The sequence below is a fragment of the Gavia stellata genome, chromosome 13 (genome assembly GCF_030936135.1).
Source record: "Gavia stellata isolate bGavSte3 chromosome 13, bGavSte3.hap2, whole genome shotgun sequence".
Classification (NCBI taxonomy): Eukaryota; Metazoa; Chordata; class Aves; order Gaviiformes; family Gaviidae; genus Gavia; species Gavia stellata.
In genome coordinates, this window is record NC_082606.1 from 25,045,197 (window position 1) to 25,068,610 (window position 23,414).

Genomic DNA, 23,414 nt, shown 5'->3' on the forward strand with positions numbered 1-23,414 from the left:
TACTACTTAGTGATGACCAAGAAGTGAGCTTACCTCATTGGTTGATAAAGATCACTTTTTTGACTGTTAATGCCTTCTGTGTTTTTTATGCTATGTTTTGTTTTCTTTTTGTTCTGGAACATACTGCATGGTAGTCCTGTCATGAAATGAGCACTGTTCTCTACAGGTTTTGTCCAGTTTTTTATTGTCTGCTCTACTAATTTTGTTTAATAAATTGGGTATTCTTGCAACAATTTCTGGAGAGATGGGTTGCTAGTTCTGCTTCCTCAGGCTTATGTATAATCAGTCTGAGAGGAAAAGACTGACTTTTTCTTTCTTTCCACATTTTTTCCATTGTCTCCGGGTTAGCCAGACATTTGACATTTTTTGCAAGCGTAAGAGCAAAATGCGTGCCGTGTGATCAATGTTAAGCTTCTGCCATGTCTAAACTCCAGTTCTGGTTAAAATTGGCCTGTGGTACTGATATGACACCTTTGTGTAACTTGTCACACTCCTTGATAAAGCTGTATTGGGGGAGAGTAAACAAGTTGGTCGTTGAGATGACTGATGTTAATTTTTCCAATCCTTGCTCATGGAGCAACGTTTCCTTTAAAAGTTTGAAGACAGCATTACTTGGGAGACTGGCTGCCTGACAATACCTGGTCTTACATTTTTACTGTCCTCCCTTCTCAAGGAAGGCTTGGCTCTAAATTGCAGCTGATAGTAGTAGCTGCATGTAGATATTCAAGGAACTTTTTCTAGGAGGGGGTTCTGCATTTCGTAGCAGTAGGACTGACTGATTAGAAAGGTGCAATTACTACTTTAATTTGAGCTAGCTTCAGTAAAATTGGAGAGTGCGATATTACCTATGCAGTAATGTGATGAAATTTGATTGAAGAATTAATTCTGGGTTAAAAATTATCTTTTCTGTGCTGGCGAGAGGGAGGGAGAGTAGTGGAAACTGCCAAAGTAGCAAAAAAGAATTCAAAGTTTCTGTGGAAGGCTTATTGATGGCATATTGTTCTAATGCCTAACGTCTAAAGGGAGTAGAGTTTGCTGCCCATCAACCAGGTTCTGCTCCCCCCCACCCCGCCCCAGCCCAGTGAGACTTGAGAAATGCTTTCCTCTTGTTCATCTGGAAATTCCGCATTTATTTCTCCCATTTAAGGATGGCAGGTGTTAATTTTAATATTAATATGTGAGCTTTTAAATGTAAAAGGTACTGCGTAATGCTTTCTGAAAACATTGTTTTGTCGTCTGGCCTAGCAAATGGTTAAGCAATGCCGCACCAAGGGGGAGCGTTATTGTATGTAAATTGCCCTAGTTTTGTAGTTATATTAACACCCACTTAGGAACCTGTTGAAACAGGTATGAGTACATTGAGACAGCTTATGTTCTAATTATGGGCTATTTATCTTTCTGTATGGAGATGCTTAAACAGGACTCACTGCCTTTGTGTCCTTCAGTAAGGCATTAAATGATTTGGTGGCATGTCCCTTCTGCTTTCATTTTAGGTCTTCCTAGGTCAGACAAAGTGGGTGGGGTTTTTTGTTGCCCCAGTAAGGTTCTTGGGAGGGTATTATGAACCCCATCGCTAGCGTTTGGACTCTTCCAGGGTCTGAGTAGCTCTGTGTCCTCTCAGGAGTCTTTGGTTGTAATGATCCAAGGCATGCAAGTGATGTTGCAGAAAGCTCTTGCCCCACTCGGAAGGAATGGGGAAAAGGGTTGCTTGTGGGGGCAGGGAAGAGTTGGACTAGATCTCAAGAGGTGCCTTCCAGCATCAGAGGTTCTGTGAAGGTTGGGTTGAAGCAGCACGGGAAATGCAGTCGTGTGGGATAAGGGAAGAGCATGATCTGAATGATAGTGTTTGACTTGCTTTATCTTTTGGATAATGGTCCAGAATTTTTAAACTTATGTCATGTTTTCTCTATCACTCATTCGGTTGCTATCTGCAATTTTCTAGAACTTAAAGTTCAAGAAGAACTAAGTTTTTTGGGAAGAAAGCAGCAAGACTCAGGAAAATAGTAGTTTGCAGAAGAACGAGTTTCTTTTTGTAGCTCATGTACAGAAGTTGGCCAGGTGTTCCCAGAAACCTTTTCTTCCTGGTAAACACTACTTGTTCCTTTTCCAGGCTCCCCATCCTGCTTTGGATTGCAAGCCTCCGTTTTCTTGGGTGCAGGCAGCGCTCCACGGTGTAATGGTGTCTCATTTGGGGTTTAAAGTGATCTCCCAGTTTAACTGTCTATCGTACACAATTCTTCATTTGCAGTAGAGACTTCTTTAAGAACATTCTGTTCAAGAAGCTGTGGCAACCAGCTTGATTTTTAATCCCTTTAGGACAGTGTTTGCATTCCTATTTATAAAATTAACCTGAGAAAATATGACAGTCAAAGTCACAAAACACTGTATTTATGTCCCATTGGAAAGGGAAGTGTGGTACTAAGTCTCTTACTGTAGGAGACTGTTGAGAAGCTTGCAGGAAAGCTAATGCTTTCCTGGCTAAACTAGGCTCAAACTTCCTATATATACTTTTTCCACTTCAAAATTGTTACTTAACGTTTAAGTGCACTATACCTGAAGTACTAAATGTAAGGTCCGTGAGACTTTCTGAGGTTATTGATACTGTTTTCACTTGGACTAGAGGGAGTGAGCATCCTTTGCCTTGTGGAAACTTCTCTGATACAGAGTATTTTGATTTATATCTTATTTGGAACTCTTCTGACATGTAGCCTCGCCATCTATGACTTGTATGTGTCCTGAGTTGATGCCTTCTGCACTCCTGTCCCTTTACTGCATAAAATTTGTAAGCTGTTCACATTGAATACTGAACTCCTGTCAAAACTTGTTGAACTGGTTTGCTTTCTGTAACTTGTACTTTGACTCAGTTCGTTACTCCCTTAACATGTCCTTCGGGTTGTATTTGTTTTCTGTACCTTACAGGCTTTGCATAAACAGTCTTCCCAATGTTTTCCTGAGTTAGATGGCAAGGAGCTCAAAGGCAAGATGGGAAAGAACACGGTTGCGCATCATCTGGTGTTTGGTGGCTAACTGGTGACTTTCTCATATGTGAATAGAGGGCCCAAAGGAGGGTCACAAAGATGATCAAACTTCTGGAGAACCTGCCCTATGAGGAAACATTGAGGGAGTTAGGGCTTTTCACCTTGGAGAAGAGAAGGCTCAGGAGGGACCTCATCGTAGTTTTCCAGTACTTAAAGGGTGGCTACCCTTTAAGGTGACTACCCTTAAAGAGGACACAGGCTCTCCCTTCGCAAGGAGCCACATGGAGAGGACGAGGGGCAATGGGTGCGAGTTGCACTGGGAGAGGTTTCATCTTAATACAAGAAGGACATTCTTTGCAGTGAGAACAATAAACCACTGTAACAACCTTCACAGGGATGTAGTAGAGTCCCCATCACTGGAGGTTTTCAAGACGCCACTGGACGGGGTGCTGGATAATCTAATCTAGGCTCCCTTTCACATGGGAGGTTGGACCAGATGATCTTTCGAGGTCCCTTGCAACTGGGGCTGTTCTGTGATTCTGTGAATAAACCAGGCAGTGAGACTACTTAGCATTTCTAGTTAGTCAGGTGCTGTTAAAGGGCACGTAAATCAGTCCTCTGACTTCTCGCAGCTTTTTAGGAAAGCAAGTAGAACCCACAAAGAGTGTGTGAGACTCGAGGCTCGGAAGTGACATTTTTATATACCTTTCCAAATAGTGTTTTAGGTGCTTCTCCAGAATATGAAAGGATACTTCTTGATTTCTGCGGAGTAGCCAGTTTTTTGGGGGCGGGGGGGAAGTTCTTCTCCCTCTGCACCCCCCACACATAGTGTTGCAGTGTCCCATTTCAAGTCACGCTTTCTTCAGTAGTGCTAAGGCCCAGTCATTTTGGGGTAAGGTTTGTCTCAGCCGTTCCAACCAGCTACTCGTTCGCTGATTGAAAGTTTCTGCACACAGAGCCTTTGTAATCTGGACATTCAGAGCAGAGGCTACAGTTGAAGACATCTGGTTGCTGGCCTGTTTCTGTGATCAGTTACTGTGGCAACCTCATTGAAAAACTTCCTGGCACCTTTTTCTTGCTTGTGTTAGCTTTTCAAAGGTGTCACCTCTGCTGCTTGGAGCTATGGAGAAGCCAAGTGTGAGGAAAAGGCCTTCCTGGGCAAAGGGGATGGGTCGTATAATTGAGTAGTTGTTTGCATTCAGATGGAAGAATCAGTAGAACTGAGATTTGGGGACTGATAGTGGCTGATTGTAGGTACTTTATGATGACCAACTAAGGAATGTTAGCGAGTTGGTTTTTTTAAAATAACTTCACATTTTTCTATGTTATCCTGAGAGGAATGCAGATACTGAAAACAATCTGAATAACCAAAGAAACAGCGGTGAAATCAAGCTGTTAGTGAAACCTCTATTGACTCGTGAGTATTCTTTCAACAATGAGGCTGTAAGCGTAACTGTGTGCTGCAGAATCCACAAATAGGAAAACAGCATCAGAGATTAGATCTTTAAAAAAAAGCTCAAAGAGAAGTGCAAGAGGGATGAATTAAAACTTTGAGGACTTTATGCTGTATTTGCTCTACAGTCAGTTTTTAGATGCTCTTGGGTGGAGGCATTGGAATCACTATAGCTGATTTTAACTTGTGTCAATAGGAAAGGCCATCTGAGGATTAGTGGCAGCTGAGCTAAATAGATGTGTTTATATTTGCTTAAAGGTACAATTCAGAATTAGGGCAAAGAACAAAGCAGTAGTGTTATGCCTTTTTTGTTGCTTTAAGAACACTGGCTTGTTTATCCTAGAAGGCAGATGGCCGCTTTATGTACTGTGAGACCACATTGTATATTAACATTTCAAGTAGAGAGAGATGGAGAATAGATTCCCACATGAGAACTTGACTGGCATTCCCCTTGAATGTACATCTTCACTACTGAAACTCATCTGAAATGTGTGTTTTAGCAAGCATTCTGTTTGTACTAACAGATATGAAAATGGAGACTAGCTCTGTGGTAGGTTAAAAAAAGTAAACCTTCGAGATAGTTGAAACCGAATACAGGCAAGACAACTAAGAAGATTGTCTAAGACTGCATATCTGCAGTCAATGTTATCTTTCCGTTGACTGTTAAAATATTGCAGCCTGTGAGATTTTTCATTTTCACTAAAAACTACCTGTCTTCTAGAATTAGAAATGCAGTTTACTGCCTTCTCAGGAGAGATGTAGAACTGGCCGTGGTGAATTTGAATGCATCTCATACCTGTCGTGTGCTGCTACAGTGTTCTGTACTTGAGACCAAGAGTAAACTGTGCAAAAATATCCCAAAAATGCAAATTAAATTTTATGTTTATAATACTACTTTTTTAAATTACTGTAAAGAAATCATCACATAACTATTTTCTCGTTAAGGTCAGAAGGAACAGTCACTTATTCTGTCATCTTCTCATATACTGCAGGTTAAATAATTTTTAGCTCTTTCCATTGAGCCTTGCATGCTGGGCTGTGAAAATTGGTGGTTCAGAAGCTGATTCATGTGCAGTTCATACACTCGTGCCTTAGTTTTGGTGCTGTTTATCAGAAAAGGTGGAGCAGGCTGATGTGAGTGACTACAGTTTTGGTCATCTGATTTCAGTCTTCTACCAAAGGACTGTCAGAGCACCAAGCTGCTTCTCAGACTTCATTTCAACAAACTGAATGCACTGCATTGTTCAGGCTTCTCACTGTGAATTATTATCTTAGCTAATCAAAAACTTCTTTCCTATCTTATTCCTGCGGACCACAGTGACAAGGTTAGTCTCATCAGTGTCGTACACAGAGGAACAGTAGTGTCTGACTTTACTGTTCCCCTTTGTATACACCCCTCAGTAACATTAGATCTTAGGGCTCTAAACTCTGAATTCATTATGTCCGCTGTACTCATTACACATTTTTCAGTGTCACAGTTGTCTTTTAGGATACAATTCCCAGTCTGTAGATAAGCTGGATCAATGACCTAATATTAAACCATGTATAAAGCCTAGGTTATTTGAACAGTCCTGTTCTTACTCAAGCTGTGACCACCTGTGTGCTGATTATAGATTACAGTTACGCTAATATTGGTGTTGTCATCTAATTGTCTAATTTTATCAGCCTCAATTTTCGTGTTTACTTCCTGGAAAACTGAAGGAGGGGGGCATAGCATGCATCTATGCCAAAATGTGTTAGAAACAGCACCATTCAGTGGATCCCCATGAAAACACTGCTTGGAGATGTCTGTTAGTTCTTAATATATATGAGCTATTTTTTATATGTATGTACAGTGCTTGATTTTAATCAGAATATTAAGAGGCATGAAGCCTCACACCTCGCAGACGTGAAATGTCTGCAGTTTTAGTTTGTCAACAGAGCCACATAGTTTTCCCAGGTGTGTTCTACAGGACTGATTTCTGTGAAATTGGGTTAATTTACTACAGTTATTCATTTAATCTGTTATTGCTTGCATCCAGTATGGTGTTTTCATGTCATTTTGCCTGGATTAATATGGAGTTAAGTAGTTTAGTTATGTATGCATTCTGTTCATTGGGTTCAAGCAGGATCCTCTACTTGCCTGTCTTCAAGATCAGTCCCGGTAATGTGGACTTGTCATCTCTGTGAGCCAAATTATTAACCTTGCTTATGTTACACTGTCAGCGCTGTTTTATAATATGGGCTACTGCTCTTCTGGGCCACTGTTGTCTTGAAAGCCACTTTTCTTTGATCTTTATTGATCCAAGGCTCTTCCATCCTGTAAGAGCTTCAGACTTTAGCTGCAAGTGAGGCATGATCTAAGGGAAATGCCTTGGAAAGTGGCCGCTAGCTGTGCAGCTCCCTTTTTCAGAGAACAGAACAGCCAGGGAGCGTGTCATCTTTGGAAGTAACTGCGTAGCTGAGCTTGCAGTATACAGCCTTTGGGAGCTCTGTACAGAAGAAATATCAAGGTGCACCTCTATTTTGAGAACAGTGACTTTTCAGATTATTCACTGTTGTAATCTTTGTTTTTGTCATGAGGATCTGTGACACCATTAAATGAGATGGAAGGAAACAAGATGGAAAATCAGTTGTTATGAGGAGATGAATGCCTGTTCCAGTTTTTTCCCCCTTGTTGAAATGTAGAGTAGGGTGGGAGAAAATATATAGGGCAGGAAGGTAGACTTGATGACGACATTGTAGGGCCTCTCTATGAGATCACCTAAAAGAGCTTGGATAACTGGTACAAAGTCATGAAATAACTAGTGGATACTTAATGAGAGTAAAGAAATGCTTGTGAGATAAGCCTGTACTTGAGAGGAAGATTTAAGTTAGTTAAAAGGACAGGTTGGAACCATGTCTAGACCAGTACCAGCTAAATCATGGGCTGAAGGAGAAACATGATGGTGAGATGGTATCTTAATTACTTGTGAAGCTCTGTCTACTGGACTCTGTACTTCTCCTTAGCGTTTCGTATGAAGTGTTACTGACTAGCATTTTAATGACACAGATTGTGTGGTAGTGCACACCCAGTTTCAACCCCTAATGCTAAGTAAGTGGTGTGCTGGAGTATGACAGCAGTAGCAGCATGAAACTTGTTTAGCCTGGGGTTGTGTTCACAAATTGGAAATATACTCATGTGGCCAACTTTGTTCTTGCACTTCCAGATGGATGGAGGCCTGTCTGAATGAGGAGCTGCCTCCCACAACGGAGCTGGAAGAAGGACTGAGAAATGGAGTCTACCTGGCCAAACTTGGAAACTTCTTCTCTCCTAAAGTGGTTTCTGTGAAGAAGATCTATGATAGGGAACAGACTAGATACAAGGTGAGAGCTGTTGGCCGTAGATACTGCTTTAGGTAGACACATAAAATATGGAAAATGTGCTGTGAGCAAATAAGCAGAAAGTTAGTTTATATTGAGAAACTCCACCTTCACTCTAGAACATTGGTTAAGTGAGGGGGGGTGGACTCTTAGCTTTGTATCTGAGCTTGCACTCATGTGAAAAACCTTGTCATAAACAGTCAATATAATCGTATATAGAAGACGTCTGAATTCTCTTCTGTAAGAGCACTGTTTTCACTATCCATCTTAATGAACGTCCCTGCTGTTCTTGGCAGCTGTGATATTTTGTTTCTTACTGCCCTCCCCCTTGTTCCTGCCTATTTTTATTTCAGGCAACTGGTCTCCACTTCCGGCACACAGATAATATAATCCAGTGGCTGAATGCCATGGCTGAGATTGGTCTCCCCAAGGTAATTTCTATGTTGTACGTGCAGATAAATAAATAATCTTGGAAAAGCTTTACATTCTGTGGAAGCATTCACTGATGTACAAACATCAGCAGACTTCATCTAGTTAACTCTTCATTTTCTAGACTTGCATCCTTATAGAAATTCTCTCCTAACACTTGCTGAAAGATTTCATTCTGGTATGTGTGTGAGAATGATCAGGAACAAAATAATTCCTCTTTCTGTACCATATCCTTAATATCACTAATCTTGCATAACATCTGCATGACGTTGTTCTTGCCACACATTCTTTTGAGCAATATCTGAGCTACAGTTTGATTGTGGAAGGTTTTTTTAGAAATCTACACTAAAAGAAGCAGCGCAACAGAAAATACTGTGTTCTCCATTTCTTCAGATTTCCCTGCGAAATTTTCACATCAAGTTGAAATGTTCCTGGTGTAGCTTAATCAGATACAAATTACGGGCTTTGCTAGGGGAATGGCCAGATAAACTTCTCTGAGCTAATAAACACTGTTGCCTGAAAATACATGGAACTGTGGTAGTGTTGTACTGATAGTCAAGTTGCATACATGGATAGTAAATAAATTTTTTTAACGTGTTTTTTTTTGTAAGCCATGTTATGATTAGTCTCACCAAAACCAGCATTGTGTAGTTTAATATGATGTATGTTTAGTTTGCATACATGCTTGCAAATTGAACACTTTATTTTTGGTAAAGTTTTTCAAATAACTTGTTGAAATTTACTAGTTGAGCCTTGCTGGGATTTATGATGATCTTACAGGAACAAGTTTGGGATTAGGAAATACTGAAATATGCTGTTAAGTTTGTTAGGTGAAAATAAATGAGGGAGCTAGACTGAGAGAAGTTAAGTGCCAGGTGTAGGAGGCAAGATTTTCAGATGTAAGTGGGGTTTGGGGGGAAATAAATGAGTGAGGAGATGTTAAAGAAACTGGGCTGGGGTCCAGTACATTGACAAAGAGATATTGATGCTTTAAGTATTTTCCCATGCAGAAGAGCTAGGGAACTGATGCTGTGGAATTGTGAGGGTCTTTCAATTGCTCTTGCCTTTACAGAAAGAGCAATGCTATTTTGTGCTCATAGGCAACAGCAAGGAACCTTTTGATAACTAGAAAGTAACGCACCTTGTCAGCATTTCTGAATGAATTGGCACTTTCAGTATTAGCTCTTTGTGTTAAACTTTGAAGAGCTTTGCATTTGAGACTGTCTGAAAGCTTTTGGGTCCAACAAACTGAAAACGTAGTATGCAGAGCACCTCAGTGCTGGTCTCGGTTTCCTTTTGTCACTGTTTCTTCTCTTGCTTCTTAACCCTGTTTAGTCCAAACAAAATCCTCTTTTCTCTCTTCTGTTGTAAGTATTTTTTTCATCTCTTGGCTTTCACCAAAGTCCTCACTAATACCTCATGACCCAGTATCTTGGTGGGCACACGAAAGAAAGGGTGTGCTCATCCATGTGTGTAGAACATGCACAGGAAAAGGGGAGCCCTGGTTTGGCTGGTACAAACAAAAGAAAGGACTGGTGCTTCAAGTAGGAGAAATGTTGGGCCAGGGCAGAGAAGCTCGAAGAGTTTTGTTTTGTGGGCTGTTTTGTTAGTGTACTGCAGAAGAATTGGGCTTATCACAGTTACATAATTTGGCTACATAGACTGAGTACAATTCAGACTGCTAACATTGTTTTATCTTTAGATATTCTACCCAGAAACTACAGATATCTATGATCGCAAGAACATGCCCCGCTGTATCTATTGTATTCATGCACTCAGGTAAGGCATGCTGGGCAGAAATCTAATTGCTTCTGAAACCTTTCTGCAAAGCTGCAAGGCGAGAGGGGAGAGAGCTGAACTGAAGGGTGGACGAGGATTAATTTTCTAGCAGAACAATCTTACCAGGTCAGAGCAAAGATCCATGAAGCCAGTATTTTGCCTTGTGCAGTGGCCAAATCAGATGCTGCAGGAAAAAGAACCAGTCAAGTATGCTGTGATTACTACCTTCCCATCCCAGTTCTCACCCTCCCTCTCTAATGTCTGAGGCAGAGCTAAACATTTTGGGGCTTAAAGGAAAGCCTGAAGCCCTAAAAGGTGTTTGTGAGAAAGGAAGATATTAGTTTATCTAGGTGTCAGTCAGATCACTGAAGGAAAGCCAGTGTGGTCACAGCATAGTACTGCAGTAGGTGTATCTTGACCACCACAGTAATTGATCAAGCAGGAACTGTTGTTGGAAGGTCTCTTCAATTTTAAAATCTCACGTAGACTGAGTAGGATAATCCCAGTTCTTGTGAAAACTGGGGGAGAATTCACTTGCTTTGCTCTTCAATTTGACAGGATGGCACATCGCATGCTTTTTTGATGTTTTGGGGGTGGTTTTGTGTTGTTGGTTTTTTTCCTGGCTAGCTGGTTTGAATGCCAGTGTGACTTTTGGAACATGTTGAGATTTTTATTTAAAAAGGATTCCTTCTGTAAACTTTACTAGGTGATTGAATGCTGGATTGTATACATTTGGATCTTCATCTGTTGCTTGCTCAGTTTCAGTGCTCAAGAATGGCTTCTTCTGCTCTCTGATCTGTTGCCAGTGTGAAATCCACAGAGATCGGTTGCATTTATCTGAATGTTATCTGATATTTCAGATGGCTGTAGATGAAATTATTATTTATAGAAGTGAGCTTGATCCCAACTTTACATCTAAAATGAGTTAGCTCTGTAGAATAAGTCATTTGGAGTTCATAGAACAGTGAGGAGTAGACCTGTGGTGGGGTACGCTGCCACTATCAAGACCAATGCTCCTTTTTGTTTAGGTTATGGCAAAGTTCCTCCCTCACTGGCAGATTTGTAATAGCTACTGTAGCTACTTTATGCCAGGAGTGGGCTGGCATATATTCTTGTTACGTGTTCTTTATTATATCCTTGCCGTTCCCACCCCTGCTGCGCCCTCCCCCCCCGCCCCGTAGTCTGAATTGTGGACAATTACCAAGCTTTCCAAGAAAATGAAGTTTGCTGTTGCTGTGCTCTTTCTAGATCATATATTAAGAAAAGAAAATTAATTCAGGGAGCAAAATTAATAGATGCAAGCAGTCCCAGTAGCTAAGGCTGTAGAACTTGTGATCTTTCATCTAATAATACCTTTTCCATATGACTTAATTTTTTTCAATTCTTAACCTTTTTGGCCAAAATGTTGCATAGCCAATTTCTCTGCAAAGGCAGTGTCCTCAAGATTTTACCATTTAAATAATTTTACTTATCAAGGAAAGAAGAGTAATTCTGACATGTAAATATAAATATGGAAGAGGATGTTTTTATAAAAACTTGTTCTTTTTTCAGGCTTAGTGTTGAAGTATATTCCAGTTCAGGAATAAAGATCTAGAATGTGGTTTTGTTAACAGTCCACAGATCAGAAATGTTCCTGCCTGGTATTTATGTTTTGGGGTTTTTTTTAAAAGAAAATCTGCTTAGGTTTATAAAGATTGGCGATTTAGACTTTACGGGTTGAGGTAATGTGAAAGGGTGGAATTGCTTACTCTCTGTTTTCCAATCATGTCAAAACTGAGTTTACTGGAGGAATGGGTATTTACTTTATTAAGAGTTTGTTTTTAATGTTCTTGTATAATGAGATATTTTAATAGGGGGTACGTTTCCACGATCTGTGCTGAGCTGGCATGACAGGCAAAAAGGAGAGGATTAGCTTCTCTTTCCTCAGTTTCATTTGTCCTTAGAGGATTCATCCCTCCTTTGTAACAGTTCCATTTCTCATCAGGCTCCAAGTGAATACATTAACACCATTTTAGCAAGCCAAATCAGCTTAGTGCATACTTCCCCTCTGCTCGACACCGGTGAGGCCACACCTGCAGTACTGCGTCCAGTTCTGGGCTCCCGGGTACAAGAGAGATGCGGACACACTGGAGAGAGTTGAAGGAAGGGTCACTAAGATGATTAATAGACTAGAGCATCTCTCCCATGAGGAAAGGCTGAGAGAGCTGGGACTGTTCAGCCTAGAGAAGAGAAGGCTCCGGGGCAATCTCAGCAATGTGTGCAGCTATCTGACAGGAGGGTGCAAAGAAGGTGAAGCCGGGCTCTTTGCAGTGGTGCCCTATGACAGGACAGGAGGCAACTGGCGCAAACTGAACCACAGGAGGGTACCTCTGAACATCAGGAAACACTTTATTTACTGTGAGGGTGACCGAGGAGTGGCACAAGTTGCCCAGAGAAGTTGTGGAGTCTCCACCCTTGGAGATATTCAAAAGCCACCTGGATGTGATCCTGGCGAACCTGGTCCTACATGACCTTGTTTGAGGAGGGAGCTTAAACAAGACAAACTCAAGAGATCCCTTCTAGTCTCAACCATTCTGTATTTCTGTGGAGACCTCAGGGTGGTGGACCAGTTCTGTGCAGCTGAGGGGTGAAGAGAGAAGTCAGCTCACCCTCTTGGGTGATTATGACCTGTTATGTTGGCTTAACTGAGTGGCTCCTTGAATCTATATCTCCTAAAACTATCTGTGTCGTCAGAACCACAAGGAAAAATTACTAGTTCTAATTATTTGCTTATTTTCTTTTCTAGCCTGTACCTGTTCAAACTGGGCCTGGCCCCTCAGATTCAGGATTTATATGGGAAGGTGGACTTCACAGGTAAAAAAAAAAAAAAAAAAAAAGTGCTAAAAGTGCTGATATGTGTGCTGCCTTTATCTCATGCTCTACTAGACAATGAATAGATTAATTAAAGGATTGTTACTGTTGATATCCTAAATGCAAATTAAATTAAAAATTAATGGCTGTGAGGAGTTCTAGTAATTTAAGAAAAAGGTTTGATTTGGGTGCTTCTGAGCCAGGCTGTTAAATAGCCATTGGTTCGCTCATCGTTACTTCTGCAAATAACAGCCCCTTAACTTTTTATTGCCACTGTTGTAAGATGCTTAAACCTTGCCTCCATCCCCTTGGGAGAGGTTTCAGTATGGAAGTTAGTAAATGGTTCTGACCTCCTGTAACAGTTTAAAGTAGAGGTGCCATCAGCTGAACGAGAGTTTGCCAGCTGATTCGCTGCAGGAGATTCCAGCACAAAGTCTCAAGTCCACATGTTTCCTTGAGGTTTCAGTTCCTTGATTTTTGCAAAAGTGCCGAATTCTGTTTTGCATTAGTGAGGTTCCTGCCTGAGGGCGTGCACCTGATTTAAAAGATGTATAAACTTTATTTTCCTGCAAAACAGTAGTTGATTGCACCTATAAAATGCTAAACTGTCAACTTTCTTTCTGAGTTGTATGGTATTTAGCAACAGCCTGTCTCTATATCCTCCATTTACTTTTCTCACCATAGTCTCTCTGCGGGGAAAAAAGAATGCTAAAGTACTGCCTGTGCATTTTCCTGACTTGTTGGCAGCCATAGTTGAGACACCTCAGAATGATGGAGTCTGTTTCCAGCTCCTCATGAGTCGTGTGTGGTTTTCTAGCGAGGAAAAACTCTCATGGGAATATTCTGTAGTCTCTAGAAGAAATGTAGATTTTAGGAAAGTGTGCAAAATGTCTATCAGTTTTCATTTGTTTCACTTACCGAGTTATATTCAAAGTATTATTTAAACAGTAATTGTAACCTATTGCAGTTATCCTAAACTTTTTTGTAGCAGCAGTTGGTATAGCAGTGCTGATTCCTAATGTGCTTAAACCTGTATGACGCTGTTTTTATGTATGTTTCAGAGGAGGAAATCAGTAATATGAGGCTTGAACTGGAGAAGTATGGTATTCAGATGCCTGCCTTCAGCAAGATTGGAGGAATTCTTGCAAATGAGCTTTCTGTGGATGAAGCAGCATGTAAGGAAAAGTGGAGTTTTGTTTTATGTGATTATTCAAATCACCAGATGTGATTTTTATTTTTTTAAGTGTTGGTTTTAATGCCCCCTGTTGTAAGACAGTACAGTCCTTTTGATAGGCCTTTTGGAAGACTGGGAAGAGGGTTTTCTTCTTTCCCTTGTGTATATTTTTTTAATCTTTTCTTTCTGAAACATGATGATTTGACTAGCTAGAACTACGAAGTGGGCTGCCATTTTTTGTCAAGAACGTGAAACCATGATGGGATGAGAGGTACTTTGATAATTCTTTTGTTTTCCAGTTAATTTCCAGATAATTCTGCTCTTCCCAGTTAAGTTCTCAATTTTTAAAAGAGATGTTGTGTTTGGGACTAACTGGCAGACTGGGACTTGTTTTTCAGTACATGCTGCTGTCATTGCCATTAATGAAGCAATCGACCGTCAGGTTCCAGCTGACACTCTTATGGCAATGAAGAACCCTAATGCCATGCTAATAAATCTTGATGATCAACTGGAATCTACTTACCAAGACATACTCTACAGAGCAAAGCAAGACAAGATGGAGAATGCTAAAAATAGGGTAGATCAATTCTTCTTTCAAAGCATCTATTTGCATGCATTCCTATTTTTTAAATTGTAAACTGGGGAATTCACAGAATGTGTGTTACAGTCCTGTATGTATAGTGTTAGGTAGATTTACTCCTGGTGGCATTCTAATATGTTCCCCAGTAACCTGTCTTCCTGTTGTAGAAGACAGGCAGCAGTTAGCTATGTTACTCTGTTTAGCTGTCTGAAATATGGGCTGCATAGATAAGAGAATTCGTGTCAGCTTTTGTATGTCGGGAATGTTATCCCTCTATTTGCATACAATATAGATACGTTTTCCTAACAAATGATGAGCAAAACTGACTGATGTTCTCAGAAGGGGTCAATGTTGTTTTAGAATGCTATATATCAAATACCTAGCTATGTGTACTGCTTTCTATGTTCTGGAGCTCTACTCTGTGTTCATATAGAGCCGCTACCTTGAAATAAGATGTTTCTAGGCTGTCTGTATCAGAGTGTGAGTATACTTGCTTTATATGTATTTACTGCTAGGGCTTCTTTTTTACATGTGTAGAGTCATGTACCTATGACCTGTCACAGCTCTATATAGATATACAGTTATCCTCCCTGAGACCTTTTCAGTGGAAGGTCTATGAGGGCGAAGGAAACTGTAGAAACACTGATTATTTTTTACTTCATCTTCAGATTGCCTCAGAAAATTCAGAGAGAGAGAGAGATGTGTATGAAGAACTTCTGACTCAAGCTGAGATTCAGGGAAATATCAATAAAGTGAACAGTAGGTATCATGCTAAAGTAATAGTCTTAATAAAAAGAGTACTTAAAAACAATACCTGTGCTCCTCCTCACTTTCTGTAATGCTAACAAAAGTGGAAGGCAGCTCCCCTGGTTTTGTGGGGGTTTTTTTGGGGGGATGGTGGTTTTTTGTTTTGTTTTGGTTTTTTACTCCTTATTAGTATGTAGTTGTAAGCTGAATTCGTTTTGACTTCTGTTGCCCTTCTTTTAGGAAATAGATTGTCTGTGTCACTGCCCCCCCCAATTCTTCATCTTGAGTAATGCATGCTATTTCCAACCTTCAGCTCCTTTTTCAAGTACTGCTTTGCAATTGGCTTTGGAAGTCTTCCATTTGGATTACATACCTAACTTGCTATCCATCAGGTCTAAGAGTATTTCTTTCTGAGCAGTAGGTTATATAAACCATAGGACTGCCTCATTTAATGTTTCTCTCAAAACTCTGCTTTACTGTTGCTAGCACATGCAGCCATATCAAAGATTGACCTAGCTTTGGAAAGAGGAGATGCATTAGGACTGTATGAAGCTTTGGCAACACCAGCCCTGGGACTCCGAGGATTGCTACGAGAAAATTGTGACTGGTATTTCAAGCAGTTTTTGAGTGACAGACAACAGAAACAGGAGGTATGGAAAAGTCTAGATTACCCTGATTCATGAGGTTTTCCCCCCACTTCACCATTTCACCATACCACTATATACTAATCACTTGTTATATAGCTGTTGGTTTGAAAAAGTTAACGCTAAGAGATAGAAGCCTACAGTAAGCATATTTATAATTTAGTTTTCATCTCTGCATATGGAAGGCCAGTATAATGCTTGTATGTATAATTAAAATATTTTCACTAAACCTTAAAATACTAACTCATGTGTGTATAGAACTGCGATAATATAGGTGCATCTTCCCTCTCATTTGACTATTGTCAGTGCCCCAATAATGTTGAAATTTGTGTTTTATACCTATCAGGTAAGCATATACTACTTTCACTGAATCATTTCAAGCCAACTCTTCAGTGGACTTTATGTGCAGGCTGCTTATGTGTGCTGCTTATAAAATGCACAGAATGGTTTTTAAAACCAGCATTTTCTCAGTTATCACAATGTCATGTAAGTTAATAGGGGAAAACTACGCTGATACAAAGATGGTTATTTCTATTGCACCTCTTTAATGGACGATTTTTTTAAAAGCTGCAGCAAGGTGGACAAGTAAGATATTGCATGCATTTGGATCCAGGAAAAATGCAGACAAGTCAGTTGTACAGTTACAACAAACTAGATTTTGGGCACTGTGGTGGATGCATAGGTGCTTGTATGTCATAGGTAGGAAATGCAATGACATGACCCAAGAGTGCCTACTGGAAGATGAGATGGCTTTTGCACTGTAGGGAGTGTAGAAGGACCTAGAAAAGTTCAGACTGCATAATTACAGTAGGAGTCTGAAGAAACATATTTGTTCTTCGGGCCTTTGAACCCCTTTGGAGTAGAAGTCGTATATGACAAGCAGTCAGAGAGCTGAATCTGTAGTAAGGCCTGGCAGTTTAAACTGAGGTCCTGAATAAATGTCAGGTTTAAATTTCTGTTTATTTTTGGAGAGGGTAGCTATGCATTATCGTAAGGCTTTTAAATCTTACCACTGTTATATCATCAGGTACTGGAGCAGACATCATTGATAGCATAAGTCCTAAATCGCAAGAGCTGGCAGGTGGGAAACAAACACTCAGTGTCAGACACCAAGTAATCGTACGTAATTCACTATTGTAAGCCACTGCTCAGCTGAGTATTGCATCATTCAGCATATTTAATGACATCAGTTAAAGGCACGAGAACAAATCAGAGGGTGTTCTCAGTGCTGACGAACCTGAAGCGAGCCTCAGAATGCCGTTCACACCGCTTTGCTCACAAAGCTGCCCTTTTAGTTTTCTGTTAAGTCAGCAAATGTCAAGCTTCTGGGCTGACCTTTCTTACACAGTATGCTACAGAACGAAGGTGGTGATCAAACCCTATACCATGTTTGTTCCCAAATTGTTGGAGGTATCTGGTCTAATCTTTCATAGGAATCAACAGGGCAGGGTGATCATGTCCCCAAGTGAGGAAATGGTTGGCTGGGTTGGCAGCAAAGGGTGTAGAGCAGCGTGGATGAGAGACACCCTGAAATCAGTAAGATGGGGCTGAAGGGGACCTCCCTCTCGCGTATGTACAGATGTGACGAGAGCAGTGTTACAAGAACATCTCTTACCCTTTTCCTGGGAAGTCAACGTGACCGGGTGCCGCTCTGAAGTGCCTGTACACTAATGCATGCAGGGTGGGGAATGAACAGGAGGCATTAGAGGTCTGTGTGCAGTGGCAGAGCTGTGATACCACTGGGATCAGAGATGTGGTGGGATAGCTGCCATGGGTTAGATACAGGCCTGTTAGGAAAGACAGGCCAAGGTGGCGATGAGGGGAAGTAGCCCTTTGTGTGAGAGAGCAGCTGGAATGCGTGGTGCTCTGCCTTGAGACGTACAGTGAACCAGTTGAGAGCTTATGGGTCAGGATTAGCAGGCAGACCAATGTGTACAACATTGTGGTGGGTATCTGCTGTAGAGTGCCTGATCAGGCAGAAGAAGTAGATGAGGCCTTCTTCAGACAAGTGGAAGATGCCTTGTCTTCACAGGCCTCAGTCCTCCTGCGGGACTCAAACTGCCTTATCTGCTCGAAGGGTAGCGCAGCAGGGCACAAACAATCCAGGACATTTCTGGAGTGTGCTTGCGATAACTTCTTGGCGTACATAACTGAGGAGTTGATGAGGGGAGGTCCTTTGCTGGACCTAATACAGACAAGGGAGAAGTGGCTCGAGATGGGAAGGTCAGGGGCGGCCTTGGGTGCAGTGACTATGAGACGGCGTGGTGATAGAGTTGAGGATCCTGAGAGGAGGGAACTAGGTAAAAGGTGGGATCACAGCCCTGGCCTTCAGGAGAGCCTGAAGACCTGTTTGCGGATCTGTTTGGAAGCATCCCACGGACTACGGTCCTGGAAGAGAGGTCCAGGAGAGCTTGTTGAGTTTTCAGGGATTACCTCCTCCAAGCTTCAGAACGGCCTATCCTGATGAGCAGAAAGTCAGGCAAAAGTGGCAGGAGGCCTTCATGGATGAACCAAAGAACTTCTTCCCACAAAGCTCAAACACAAAAAGGAAGCATACAGGAGGTGGATGGAAGCAGGGTCAGGTGACTCTAGGAGGAATATAGAGATGCTGTCTGAGCATGTAGGGTGGGGGTTAGAAAGCCTGAGCCCAGCTGGACCTGAATCTGACAGGGAACGTGGGGGACAACAAGAATGACTTCTACGTAGATATGTCAGCAGCAAAAGGAAGACTAGGGAAAATTTGGGACTGCTGCTGAGTGGGGCAGGGGAGCAGATGACATGGAACACAAAGGCTGTGGTACTGAATACCTTCCTTGCCTCTTTCTTCACTCCTAAGTTTTTTCCCTTGGGAATCCCAGGCCTCTGAGACCAGTGGGAAAGTATAGAACAAGGAAGACTTACCCCTCAGTAGAGGAGGATTGAGGTAGGGACCATTTAAACAACTTGGACAAGGGAGCTGCTGGGCTGCATTTGTGAGTGCTGAGGAAGCTGGCCTGTGTGATTGTGAGGACGCTTTAGGCAGCCTCTAAAAGTTGAGGGAGATCAGGGGAGCTTCCTGAGGACTAGAGAGTGAATGTCACTCCTATCTTGAAGAATGGCAAGAAGGACAATCTAGGGAATGATAGGTCTGTCAGTCTCGCCTCAATCTCTGGGAGGATGATGGAGCAAATAGTCTTGGAAACAATTACCAAATATATGAAGGAGAGGAAGGTGGTTAGTAGTGGTCAGTGTTGATTTTTGAAGGGGAAATCATGCTTGACCAATTTAACAGCCTTCTACAATGAGGTGACTGGCTTGGTGGATGAGAGGAAAGCAAGGCTTTTGACGCTGTATCCCATAACATCCTCAGACAAACTGTTGAGACATGGGCTAAGTAAGTGGACAGTGAGGTAGACTGAAAACTAGCTGAACTGCCAGGCTCAAAGGGTTGTGATCAACAGCATGATGTCCAGCTGCAGGCCAGTCACTAGTGCTGTACCCTAAGGATTGGTACTGGGGCCGATACTACTTAACATTCTCACTAATGACCTGTGAAACGGGACAACGTGTACCCTTTGTTAAGCTTGCAAATGATACAAAACAGGGAGGAGCAGCCAATACACCAGATGGTTGTGCTACTCTTCGGAGGGATCTCAACAGGCTAGAGAAAATAGTCCATTAAGAATGTCATGAAGTTCAACAGAGACAAATGCTAAGCCCTATACCTGGGGGAGGACTAACCTCATGCACAAGTACAGACTGGGGATAGATTGGCTGGAAAGCGGCTTTGCAAAGAAGGATATTGGGTCCCGGTGGACAATGACTTGACCAAGTGCCAGGAATATACTCTTGTGGCAGAGGAAGCCAGCAGTGTCCTGGGATGCATTAGGAAGAACGTTGTCAGCAGGTGATCCTTCCCCCTCTACTCAATGCTGGTGAAGGTCCCAGCTGGAGTACTGCACCCAGTTCTGAGGCTCCGCAGGAGAAGAGACATGGATGTACTGCAGCAAGTCTAGTGAGGGCTTAGAAACCGATTGAGGGCTTGGAGCATGTGACATATTGGGAGAGGCTGGGAAAGCTGGGATTACTGAGCCTTGGGAAAAGAAGGCTCTCAACTGGTGGGAGGGAATAAAGAAGACTGAGCCAGATGCTTCTCAGTGGTGCCCAGTGACAGTATAAAATGCAGTGGGCACAAGTTGAAATTCAGGAAATTCTATTTAAGCATAAGAAAAAACTTTTTTTACTGAGGGTGGTCAAACACTGGAACAAGTTGACCAGAGAGCTTGTGGAGTCTCTGTCCTTGGGTCTATTCAAAGCTCAACTGAACATAATTAGAAACACAGAATGGTTGAGGCTAGAAGGGGTCTCTCGAGTTAGCTTGTCTTGTCCGACCTGCTTGCTCAAGCAGGGCCTCCTAGAGCTGGTTGCCCAGGATCATGTCTAGATGGCTTTTGACTCCACAACTTCTCTGGGCAACTTGTGCCACTCCTCGGTCACCCTCACAGTAAATAAAGTGTTTCCTGATGTTCAGAGGGACCCTCCTGTGGTTCAGTTTGCGCCAGTTGCCTCCTGTCCTCTGTCATAGGGCACCACTGCAAAGAGCCCGGCTTCATCTTCTTTGCACCCTCCTGTCAGATAGCTGCACACATTGCTGAGATTGCCCCGGAGCCTTCTCTTCTCTAGGCTGAACAGTCCCAGCTCTCTCAGCCTTTCCTCATGGGAGAGATGCTCTAGTCTATTAATCATCTTAGTGACCCTTCCTTCAACTCTCTCCAGTGTGTCCGCATCTCTCTTGTACCCGGGAGCCCAGAACTGGACGCAGTACTGCAGGTGTGGCCTCACCGGTGCCGAGCAGAGGGTTAGGATCACCTCCCTCGATCTGCTGGCAGCACTCCTCCTAATGCAACCTATACTACTATTAGCCCTCTTCGCTGCCAGGGCACTTCGCTCACTCATGTTCAACTTGGTGTCCACCAGCACCTTCAGGTCCTTTTCTGCAGAGGTCCTGGGCAACCTGCTCTAGAGCAGGGGTTTGGACTAGACTATTTCCAGACATACCTTCTACCATTGACTATTCTGTGATTCTGTCATTTTAAGCAGTCTCACTTAGGCCTTTCTGGGGCTGAAGAAGCTCTCCGCCTTAAAGTTCCTGGGACTCAGTTGTAGTACCTAACTAGGAAGCGGCTTTCAAACAGGGGCCCTATCCTTTTGTTGTCAGACTTCAGGCACAGCACGTTCAACTCCTCAACTGCTATATTATTTATTATGGAGTAGGACTGAATGCAGTTGCAATGAGAGCTGCCCAGCTGTGTGACTGTACCTGTCTCATGTGACCTGATACATTCTCCCACTTTGGACAGTCTCTGCATAGGGCTCATTAGGACATACGTTTCTACTAACTTAACAGGTCCTCTTCCCTGAACCCCCTCAAAGTCTATCTGCATTAATATATGTTGAGATATATATATATAGAGAGAGGTATATAATACCTTTCTTTTGTAGGCTGTTACAGCTATTTCTGCTGGAGCACAGCTTTTTTTGTGTTCAGATGGATCCCTCAATCTGAAAGGCATACAGCAGTATTTCAGAGCCACTCTTGATTGATTATTTATTTATTTTTATTTGGGGGTGGTTTTTTTGGTGTGATCCAAGATTTGTTTGGTCAATAGCTAAACGATGTTCCTTAGAGAATAATTCCTTACAGTGAATGTGCTGCTTTGTGACACTCTTTCCATTAGCCAGTGTACTGCTATACTTTGTGAGTGTTCCTTACCTGGGATTCTGTATGAATGATGGAGCTGAAGGATGTGTGTATTGCTGTTACACGCTTCTGTGGGGGTATGAGGACTTCTACAGCACAGACTTAGCCCTGCAGCTGTTGCTATTTAGAAGATTTGTCACTTATCTCTGAAGAAAGATCTTCACAAGCTATGTTTCTTGGGACCTACCATTAAGATAAAATAGGAAAAGTGGGAGCTTTTTAAAGAGTCCTACCAAGCTTTGGTGTGGCAGAAACTCTCCATAGTTGCCCAAAGATGTCTCTAGGGATGAAATAGGACTGGGAAGATTTTTACCAAGTTTTTTAGGAGCCACAAAACCCAAGTTCAGCTGTTTTCTAAACAGCAAAATCGGATTGCACATTCTTCCAGAATGTAATTGAAAGATCTTGTTACATGAATGTGGTCTCTTGGTGCTTTTGGAGAATTATCATCTTTACTGTGTGAACTATACGAAGGGTTGTGACCTTTACGGCTACTACCCAAGTTATTCAAGCCCTCCTGCTCCCCAGTCCCTCAGTCTAATTTTCTGTTTGTATTCATGTGGTACCATATAGTCCAAGAAGCATGTATGTATAAGCCAAAACTGCATGTTGTCCATTTTTGATGTTCTGCTAAGTCTTTTGTTGCTCAGAGGTAAAATGGAACTAATGCGGCACTTCATGGCAAACGAGTGCTAATTTCACTCCAGCACGCAGCTTATGTACAGGGAGTCTTTTCCCACAAAATTGTCCCCTTTGTCTTAAATGTTTTATAATTTTGGAAGCTGCGTCTTGCCTTTAATTGCTGTGTTCATGGGACTGCACTTCTAATACTGTAAAAGGGATCATGTTGTACTCATACAGTGTTTCAGCATATGAACTGAGAATCTGGTGAGTAATATCTGTCTTCCTCACATATGTGGCATTCTTTGTTTGCAGAAGCTATGTGGCATTAGAGTGTTTTAAGGAAAAGCTGGGGGTTTTTTTCTTTTTATTGAGCTATTTGAAGTAAATAAGCTGATATTGTTTCACCCTCCTGGTTTCTTTTTTATCTCAGGCTGGCCTTACAGGTCCTCTGCAGAAGGAAGAGTTGCAGTCAGGAGTGGATGCGGCTAACAGGGCAGCACAACAGTATCAGCAAAGTAAGGATCAGCAGAAATTATTGCAGCAAAGTGACCATGGATGTGATCAAAAGGATGAGATGGCGCAATATTTGGGTCTGTGTGGGGATATGTAAGGTCTCTCTCAAGCCGTTAATGAATGTTCTTTAAGTACTTCATGGCTACTAAGAACATTAGAGACGGTTGCCGTGATTATTTGTAGTGTCTTTTATCCAGCTCTCACAATACTGCTTGAGATAACAGGATATAATTTGAAATATTAAGAAACATGGGACTTCTGTGTCCACTTTAAAGAACCTCTTTTTCTAGAATGCTTGTATGAGGTTTTGTGTTATGGATCTGTGAAGGAAATCTGGATTGCTCCATGAGGTGTGAAAGCTAGGTTACCTGCTGACCATTGACATAAATCTTACTTGGTTTGAGCTACAGAACCTTTAACTGTTTCTAAATATCAGGCAAATAAAATGCAGATCACGATGGCTGATTGTTTTTTGATTGATGCTTCTGACACATGCAGAGCTCTTTTCTGGAGAAGAACGTTGAGTTCTGGCTGTGCAGGAGCAACTAGTTCAATTTGTAA

The 23,414-nt window shown here is 42.0% G+C and overlaps 1 protein-coding gene across 1 annotated transcript in view; it reads left to right on the forward strand.

Annotated features, from left to right (window-relative positions):
- The window catches only part of IQGAP1 (IQ motif containing GTPase activating protein 1), a 76,551-nt gene that overhangs the window by 20,298 nt on the left and 32,839 nt on the right, over positions 1-23,414 (forward strand). The window contains exons 3-11 of the mRNA XM_059824185.1: positions 7,620-7,776; positions 8,127-8,204; positions 9,905-9,981; positions 12,767-12,834; positions 13,893-14,006; positions 14,404-14,582; positions 15,254-15,344; positions 15,819-15,982; positions 22,771-22,855. Of these exons, the coding sequence (XP_059680168.1) occupies positions 7,620-7,776; positions 8,127-8,204; positions 9,905-9,981; positions 12,767-12,834; positions 13,893-14,006; positions 14,404-14,582; positions 15,254-15,344; positions 15,819-15,982; positions 22,771-22,855 (1,013 nt within the window). The remainder of the gene's footprint in view (positions 1-7,619; positions 7,777-8,126; positions 8,205-9,904; positions 9,982-12,766; positions 12,835-13,892; positions 14,007-14,403; positions 14,583-15,253; positions 15,345-15,818; positions 15,983-22,770; positions 22,856-23,414) is intronic.